Raw genomic sequence first — 9,653 nt, forward strand, 5'->3', positions numbered from 1 at the left:
CAATTCCCAGCACCCACAGCTGTAACTCCAGTCCCAAGGGACAAACGCCCTCTTCTGGCCTCTTCAGGCACTACAAGTAGGCAGTATACAGACTTACCTACAGGCAAAACACCCATACACATAAAACAAAAAAAAATTTTTTTTAAACTTTTTAAAGGGAAGGCGCTTGAGAGATGATGGCTCAGCAGTTAAGAGCACTGGCTGCTCTCGCAGAGACTGGGGTTCAGTTTCCAGCATATGAGCACTTCTAGGCCAATTATATGAGAAATCTGCTGAGGTCCCTTTTCTTCTTGCATCTTGATAAAGATGCAATGCCTATATGTCCAGCAGCTATTCTGTGACCAGGTGTCGTGCTCACACTGGTTTTCCAGTACTTGGGAAACTGAGGCAGGGGACTCCTGATGAGACCAGACTGGTCTACATTATGAGGTCTGAATAAGTCAAGGCTACAGAAGAAGACCATATCTCAAAACACAAAACAGCAGGGTGATGGTGGCACACCTTTAATCCCAGCACTAGAGAGGCAGAGGAAGGTAGATCTCTGTGAGTTCGAGACCAGCCTGGTCTACATTGTGAATTCCAGACAAGCCAGGGCTATATAGTGAAATCCTGCCTCAGAAAAACAGAAAGAAAACAAACAAACAAACAAAAACACAACCCACAAAACAACAATTTAAATGCCAGACAAAGTGATGCATGCTTGTCATCTCAACACTTGAGATTTTAGTTCAAGTCTAGACATTGTGAGTTCTAAGCCAGCCTCAGTTACAAAATCAGTCTCAAAAACAATCACATGGTTGGGCACACCTTTAATCCCAGCAGGCGGAGGCAGGTGGATCTCTCCGAGTTCAAGGCCAGAACCTGATCTATACAGTGGGTTCCAGGACAGCCAGAGGGACATATGTGAGCAACGATTACGTTTAAAGCACTTGGGGCTATTGCTCAGGAACAGAGCACTTGCCTGCCATGTGCAAGGCCCAGGCCTCGACTGCAGAAAGTAAGGAAGCAGGTACTGGCAGTGACCACTCTGTCACTTGCAGCCACTCACCATAGTCAAATGATACACACTCCACAGACTCTGCAGGTGAAGTAAACACACCTCAGCAGCCACCTGGCACCGGGGGGCTCCTCCCACCACCCCTGCCTGCCAGCCTGGGCAACGAGCCAGCCACTGTGCCCACCTGTCAAACTCCACGGAATAGATGAGGATGAGGTAGCGCTTAGAGTTGAGCTGGGCTGACCTGGGGGCTGAGGCACCCGCGCGGCCCCCCAGCTTGCGGCTCCGCAGGGACTCCAGGTCTGTGTAGGTAAGCAGGTCCAGGGTGACGGACTCACTGCTCTGTGAAAGAGGAAGAATGGGAGCTGCCAAGAAGGTTCCCAGCCACCCTCCCAGCCACTGTGCCAGGTCTCAGAACCCCTGAGCTTCCCCACAAGGAAGCGGGCGGGCATGACAATGACCTACGACAGGCACAAGGACACGGCTGGAGGACACACTGCAGAGAACATAAGCACTGGAGCATCCCACACCGTGGTTCTTGGGGAGTCACGGGGCAAGACAATCTTCCCACGAGAAACACACGTGCCCTTCCCACTGCACAGACAGCCACACTATTGGGGCCATTGGTAAGTGAAACAGCCGCCCCTGAGACACATTGAGCCAGTGGCTTAGCACGGTGGCACATGCGTGTCATCCCAGCACTGAGGAAACTGAGCTATAAAGATCAGGAATTCAAGGTTATCCTCAGCCACAAAGCAAATTCAAGGCCAGCCTGGGCCACGTGAGTTGAATAGTAAAGAAAAGAGCCGAGCATGGTAGCACACACCTTGAATCCCAGCACTTGGGAGGCAGAGGCAGGTGGATCTCTGTGAGTTCGAGGCCAGCCTGGTCTACAGAGGACTCTAGGACATCCAAGGCTACACAGAGAGACCCTGTCTTGAAAAAACAAACAAAAACCAAACAAACAAAAAAAAAAACCTGAAAAAGGTCTAGAGAAATGGCTCAGAGGTTAAGAGCACTGGCTGCTCTTCCAAAGGTCCTGAGTTCAATTCCCAGCAACCACACGGTGGCTCACAACCATCTATAGTGAGATCTGGTGCCCTCTTCTGGCACACAGGCTTAAATTCAGGCAAAACACTGTATACTTAATAAATAATAAATAAATCTTAAAAAAAAAAAAAAAAAAGAAAAGTAAGGAAAAGACAAGATAGAAAGAGGAAAAGAAAGACAAGAGAAGGGGTTAGGAAGGAAGGAATCGAGCCAGTGGCAGCAAGAGATGAAACGGGCCAGCCAACATTTGGGTTTTCCGAGTAACTCCTGAACAGCCACCTCCTCGAGGGCAAAGCACAGCATCATGGAGTAGTGCAGATTACCCCATCCATGGGAGCTGTAAGATGCATCTGTGCGGGCCTGTGTGTTTGGGGGTTGAGCTGTTTTCTAGTTTGGGGGTGGTAGGGTCTCATGTAACCCAGGCTGGCCTCGAACTTACTATGTAGCTAAGGCTGGCCTTCTGATCCTCCTGCCACTCCCTCCCCAGTGCTGAAATGACAAGCGTGCAGTGCAATAGGAGCTGCCTGATGAGGTAGCAGGTGCCCCTGGCCACCAACCCTCCAGAAGCTACACCTGTCCAGCCTTAGTGTGCTGGCACAGAAGAGCACTCAACTAGCTATTCAGGGGACTGGAGAGATAGTGGCACAGTGGTTAAGAGTTACGCAGTGCTTCTGGAGGACCCGAATTCAATTCTCAGGACCCACATCAGGCGGCTCACTGCCTATTACAGACTACTGTGAGCCGCCCTGTGTGCGTGCTGGGAGGCAACCTGTGTCCTTTTGCAAGAGCAGGAAGTTCTCCTAACCATTGAGCCAGCTCTCCAAAATACTAGGGCCGTGGCTCAGTTGGTCGCATGCTCGCCCAGCATGCACAGAGTCTGGGGTTCCATCCCAGCACCATAGTAGCAAAGCCACAAAATGCTTCCTGGACCTTTAATCCTGGTCCTGGAAGGCAGAAGGAAGAGGATGAGGAGCTCAGGGTCATCCCTGGCTACACAGAGAGCTCAAGGGGCTCCGGGCAGCCTGGACCACAGGAGACAATGAGGAAGAAAGAAAGAAAGAAAGAAAGAAAGAAAGAAAGAAAGAAAGAAAGAAAGAAAGAAAGAGAAAGAAAAGACAGGTTCAGAATTATTTAGAAAAATATATAAACTACATGGAGTTATACATCTGCAAAAACAAGCACTAATTTTAACATAAAAATTTATTATGTATTTTATTTAATAGTGTTAGTGTGTATGTGTCGCGCCCATGTGGGCTTATATTCTTATGCCAAGTGTGGAGGTCAGGGAACAGCTCAGGATTCTGTTCTGTCCTTCCACCAGGTGGCACTTGGGCATGGAACTTGGATCATGAAGCTGGCCGAGCAAGCACCTTTTTACCTGCTAGGCCAGCTCACCAGGCTCCACATTAACAGTACAGTGGCGTGTCCTCTCTTTACATTTCCCTGCCACCTGAATCTACCTTTCTATTTTGGTTTTAAGATTTGTTTTCCCAGGGCAGGAGTGATGATGGCTCAGAGGTTAAGAACACCGGCTGCTCTCTTCCAAACATCCTGAGTTCAATTCCCAGCAACCACATGGTGGCTCACAACCATCTATAGTGAGATCTGGTTTACATGCAGGCAAAACACTGTATATATATATATATGATAAATAAATACATCTTTTTAAAAATTGTTTTCCCGCTGGGCACGGTGGTGCACACCTTTAATCCCAGCACTCCCTGGCTGTTCAGGGCCAGCCAGGACAGCCAGGACTACACAGAGAAACCCTGTCTGGAAAATTAAAAAAAAAAAAAAAGTTTTTTGTTTTACCTTTAACTCTGCGTGTGTCCGTGTGGGGGTATATATGTGTGAGCGCATGTGCTCTCAGAGGCCATGAATCCCGCTGGAGACGGAGCTCCAGCCTGTTGTGAGCTGCCTGAGGTGGGTGCTAGGAACTGAACTCAGGTCCTCTGGAAGAGCAGCAAGTGCTCTCAACCACCAAGCCATCTCTCCAGCCCCACTCAACACTATTCCTTTTGTTTTATTTGTCTGAGGCAGGATCTCTGGCACTCCAGGCTGGCCTCCATCTCACTATGTAGCCAAGGAACTCCTCACCCTACAACTGTCACCATTAAGGTTCTGGGATCACAGGCACAGACCACCACATGCCAGATCACAAGGTGCTGGTGACCCAACTGAGGGCCCAGAGCATGTTAAGCAAGCACTCTACCATGGAACCACATTCTGATTGTTGGGTTTTCTTCTTTTTTAAGATTATTTATTATTAAATATACAATACTCTGCTTGCATGTACACCTGCAGGCCAGAAGAAGGCACCAGATCACATTAGAGGTGGTTGTGAGCCACCATATGGTTGCTCCGAATTGAACTCAGACCCTCTGGAAGAGCAGTCAGTGCTCTTCCCTCCCCCCACCCCCCCCCCACCCCGGTTTTTCAAGACAGGGTTTCTCTGTGTAGCCTTGGCTGTCCTGTACTCACTTTGTAGACCAGGCAATCCACCTGTCTCTGCCTCCCAAATGCTGGGGTTAAAAACGTGTGCCATCACGCCTGGCCAGTCAGTGCTCTTAACCTCTGAGCCATCTTTCCAGCCCCCTTTTTGTTTATTTTTCAAGACAGGGTTTCTCTGTGTAGTCCTGGCTCTCCTGGAACTCTCTCTGTAGACCAGCCTGGCCTCTGCCTCCAGAGTGCTGGGAATAAAAGATTGCACTGGCCTCTGATTTTTTTTTTTTTTTTTTTTTAGTGAGAGTAACTGTCACCAGAATTAGAACTGCCCACTGACATGTGCAAAAGAAGCTGTAAAGGCCAAGCACTGTGTATACATCAGGTAGCCATCCACAGCACCACATCCCAAAATCTGGGTCACAGAAACCCCACACTCAGCCCCTGAAGCTGGTCCCTACCTGGGTGAGGGCCGACTCCAGCATGTTACAAAAGATGCTGAACTGCTTGAAGTTCCCCGTCTTGTGAGTCAAGTCTTCAATGACTGGGGAGGGAAGGAAAGTTCCTCCTGAAGTCTGACCACTAGCCTGGCCCAAAAGCAATATGCTCTGTCTACCTCACATTGCCTCTGGCCAGATGGATGGGGCTAACACCCCCCTGCCTCACCTTGGAGAGCTTAAGGAGCCGATGGGGAGCACAGTGATTTGGGAGGACCTAGGGGGAGGGGAGGGGAGCCCAGCCCAGCAGGTGCACTCACAGTTGGCATCGAACTCTCCTCGCCACTGATCAGCTGTCAGCCGGTCCTCCACCTCCAACTCCAGCACCTGCCCCGAGACCAGCACTCGCACAGCATGCTCCACACCCCGGAAGATGTAGTCCACCTGCAGGCCAGCTGGCTGGTCCATGGCCAGGATCCCTGAAGAGAAGGATAAGACAGAGACCTAGAGAGGCAAGCCTGGTGTCTGCAGCACCCAAAAGGCACAGAGTTGGATGCCCTGGAACTGGTGTTACAGGCGGTTGTGAGCTGCTGCCATGTAGGGGCTGGGAACTGAACCTCAGTCCTCTGGAAGACCAGCCAGGGCTCTTAACCGCTGAGCCATCTCTCCAGCCCCTCAACCTTCATCTTTCCCAGCCTGGGTTTCCCTCTGGCGAGGAGTTAGTGATTCTCCTCCCTCAGCCTCCCAAGTGCCGGGGCGGCCACACCCAGGGCCGCTTGTTACTCTTTCTGTCCAGTTGAAGCCTCACAACAGCTCTGTGAGAAAGATGTCAGTGTTTAGCCTCATCTTCAGACAAGGGATGAGGCACAGAACAGTGAGTCCATTCTGCAGAAATGAATGGTAAGATTCAGGAACTGACTCTTGGCTTGCTTGGCGGTACACGCCAGTTACCAGCACTTGGATGGAGGCAGAAAATGTTGCCAAAAGTTTGAGGTTAGCCTGGGCTGCATAACAAGACCCCCCAAAACAAAAACCCTATCCCCAAAACACAACGCAAAATGCAGCAAGGCCACAAAGCTCCAACTTTGGGGTGGGGGTGGTAGCAGTGGGGGTGGTTTGGGTTCCACTGTTGCCATCTGGCTTTACGTTTGGGGAGCACACAAGCAGCCTGTGCTGACTTGGAACTCAGATCTCTGGGACCTTTATTTATTTATTTTTTAATGGACGGCTCCATAAAATCTGGAAACCCCTAACAATTAACTATGCTTCCGCTTTCTAGGAATGCTGAACCCTGCTGGCGCAGCCCTTTTTAACCTAACCCTCAAGCCCTAGCCAGTGTTCAGGCCCCACCCACAGGTCCGTCCCTCACCTCAACAGACCAGGCAGCTCCAGCGTCAAAAGCAGCCTCTAGAGCGAGGCTTCCTAGAGCATTCAAGATGGAGCAATGAAATTGTGTTCAAGGTACCATAGCCTACCTCATCCCCACTGCCAAACTGACCTTGTCCTCCACGCTGCGCCACCTGGGCCCACAGCCCCGCACAGCATCCTATGCCCACTCCCACATTCACCCTCTGAATCAGAGGTGAGTCCACTAAAATCCACTTGCCCCCAGTGCACACCTCCCTCCCAGCGCCTCTTGGAGGCTTAGAAACAGTCCCTTAACTATTTCCAGGCAGGAACTACACCAAAACGTAAACCCTGGCCAGCTCCATCCCTAGCCTCAGCTCCCGACATTCACTCCTCTCCTTGTCTCAGGGGGACCCCCCTCCCCCGTGAAGATCTCCACTTCCCTGCCCCTTGTGCTTCCTGTACAAGGCGGAAACCAGCCCCCTTTCTCTGCGAAGATCCCTACTTGGTCCTATTCTCCCAGCTTGAGGCTTGGGGGAACCAGCACACTGCTTCTCCTAACATCGGCCCCCACCTCCACATTCTTCTAGGGCCCCGCCCCCTGAATTTTCTATATGGATTGTCATGCCCCCTTTTATTCCGCCCACATGTTCAAAGTTCTAGCCCACGCACACCCCACTTTCTGCCCGTGTTCCATCTCGCCCATATTTCACCTGAATTCTGCCCAAACTGTACCTAACATCCCCTCCTCCCCACCCACCCACCCACCCACCCACAGGCATAGCTCCCACCTCTCTTCCCTTGAACAGCCCTCCCCACCTTTGGGACTATCCAGGTCCACTCCCTCTCAGTCCCTCGGGACTCCTTCCCTCTACCTCCTTGCGCCATCCTTGCTAAAGGACCCGCAGTTCACCCTAGTCACTGAGTTCAAGGCCTGCCTGGGCAAGTTAGCAAGATTATTTCAAAGTAAAAAGCAAAAAGGGCTGGGTAGTGGTGGTGCACACCTTTAATCCCAGCACTCAGGAGGCAGAGGCAGAGGCAGAGGCAGGTGGATTGCTGTGAGTTCGAGGCCAGCCTGGTCTACAAAGTGAGCTCCAGGACAGCCAAGGCTACACAGAGAGACCCTGTCTCAAACCCCCCCCCCCCCAAAAAAAAGGTGACGAGTAGGAGGGAGGGGTTAATAGAGGAATAACACGATTTGACTTTTTGCCTGCTTGCAAAGAGGTCTCATGTTACCCAGGCTGGACTCACACTCCAGATCCTCCTGCCTCCATTTGCCAAGTTCCGGGATTACAGATGCTCATCACCGCCACCTGGCTTACACAGAGCTGGGCATCAGACCCAGGGCTTCGGGAAAGGTAGGCAAGCACTCTCCCTGGCCATCCCCCCTTGCCCTGACTTTTTGGAGATAGTCTCATCGTGAGTATGGAGCTCAGGGCAAAGATGGCAACCGGGAAGAAACATCTCACCCAGGAGTCACTGCAGGGGAAACCGGGTAAGGGAAGTGATTCCACCCAACACGAAGCCTGGGCACAAAAAGGATGAAACAACTCGCCCAAACCCGTGATGACTTGAGTAGTAAGTCCCAGGCCTCCAACGTGGGGCAACCGGAAACCAGAGCCCACACTCGTGGCTCTTAGTTTGCTTTGTTTCTGAGATGTCTCCCTGTGTAGCCAAAGCAAGCAAGCCTTAGACCCACTCTGTAGTCCAAACTGGCTTCAAACTCCCATTCCTCTGCCTGGGCTCCCTAGTGCTGGGATTACGAGTGTGCGCTACTGTGCGGTCTAGCTGTTCTTTGCTACTCTTTGGGTTCCTCTTTATCCCACCCTTAATCCCCCACCCCCAGTTTCACCCCCTAACACTAGATAGGAGAGAAACAAGGATAGAGGGGAGAAAGGAATTAGGAAAATCCCTGAGTCTAGTGTCTTTTCTTTTGTTTCTTCTTTGACCACGGCCACTAACAAACTGCAAGCAACCTCCCCTAAACGACCAACAACCACACCCACCCCACCCATCGGGGCTCTAGCATTTATAGACCCTCTGAAAAGTTCCCAGAATTCCAAGCATCACACAATCACAGGAACTACTTGCGGATGACAAAACCCTGCCTCTACTAGAGCACGAGGTAAATCACAGTCCCTCACCTGGGATTAAAAAACGAAAACACAGTCTTATAACATTTCTGTGTTGTTGTGTTTTTAAGATTTATTTGTTTATTTATTTATTTATTATGTATAGAGTGCTCTGGCTACATGCACACCTGCACACACCTGCACACACCAGAAGAGGGCACCAGATCTCATTATAGATAGTTGTGAGCCACCATGTGGTTGCTGGGAATTGAACTCAGAACCTCTGGAAGAGCAGCCGGTGCTCTTAACCTCTGAGCCATCTCTCCAACCCCAATTTCTGTGAGTTTGGTTTATTTTTTAGTTTGTTGGTTTGTCTGTTTGTTTGTTTTTAAGAAACAAATATTCCAGAACTATCGCTACAGTAAGGTTTGTTAAGATACTTCAGAGTTCTTTCAGAGGGGCTGTCCAGATGACTCACTGGGTAAAGCTTCATCCTGGGCAAATATGAAGGCCTGAGATTGACCTCTAGAAACTACAGAAAGATGGAAGGAGAGAACCAGCTCCATAGTGTTGTCCTCTGACCCCCCACACCCATCCTGTAATATGACCCCCCTCCCCCGCCCCAAGCACACACGTGCGCGAACACACAATGATTTCTGTCCTATACATCGGGTTTCAAGCCTTCCAGGACTACACAGCGAGACCACGTCTCAAAAACAAAACATAAAGCTCATTTCTTGGGATCGGCAGCAGTGGAAGAAGTCTTGACTAGCACGCACCCACAATGCTAAGTTTGAGATCTAGCCCCGCAAGAAAGCAGGGAGTTAAAAGTGACTTCGCGTAAAGTAACTTGCTCAGAGCGTGCACAGAGAGAGGCAGGCACGCCCTCAACCCTGGAGAGCTCCAGCCCTCCGTCTTCACCCGCCCCCACCCTCCAAACCGACTCGAGTCCAGAACCCACGGCATCGCGAGGACCCCAGTCTCCCACCCCGTGGGGTGTAATATATGCAAAATAATGCTGTACCTCACAAGCTCCGGGGCAGTATTCGACAAGGGGCCACCTCTATGCTCCAAACGCGAGCGACAATATGGCGCATTAAAGACGCTGTGAAATCTCCAGCTTGCATAGGGCCTAGCACCCACCTGCGTGAAAAGTAGGGCTGCGCTCCGGGCGGGGGGGGTCCCCACTGCCCGCGCCTGGAGCCCGCGCCTAAACCCGTGCCGGTGCACCCGCCACTCACCTCTTCCACGGACTCTCCACCTCTCAAGCGGTTCAACCGCCGAAGTTTTAGCTCCGCCCCAGGTCCG

General features: G+C 51.1%; 1 protein-coding gene across 1 annotated transcript in view; it reads right to left on the reverse strand.

Moving 5' to 3' along the window:
* The window catches only part of Ccdc61 (coiled-coil domain containing 61), a 20,653-nt gene extending 11,000 nt beyond the window's left edge, over positions 1 to 9,653 (reverse strand). Inside the window, exons 1-4 of the mRNA XM_051162484.1 lie at positions 9,587 to 9,653; positions 5,247 to 5,405; positions 4,951 to 5,033; positions 1,182 to 1,339 (exon numbers count right to left, since the gene is read on the reverse strand). Coding sequence (XP_051018441.1) covers positions 1,182 to 1,339; positions 4,951 to 5,033; positions 5,247 to 5,394 — 389 coding nt within the window. The 5' untranslated portion in view covers positions 5,395 to 5,405; positions 9,587 to 9,653. The remainder of the gene's footprint in view (positions 1 to 1,181; positions 1,340 to 4,950; positions 5,034 to 5,246; positions 5,406 to 9,586) is intronic.

The sequence above is a fragment of the Acomys russatus genome, chromosome 19, assembly GCF_903995435.1.
Source record: "Acomys russatus chromosome 19, mAcoRus1.1, whole genome shotgun sequence".
Classification (NCBI taxonomy): Eukaryota; Metazoa; Chordata; class Mammalia; order Rodentia; family Muridae; genus Acomys; species Acomys russatus.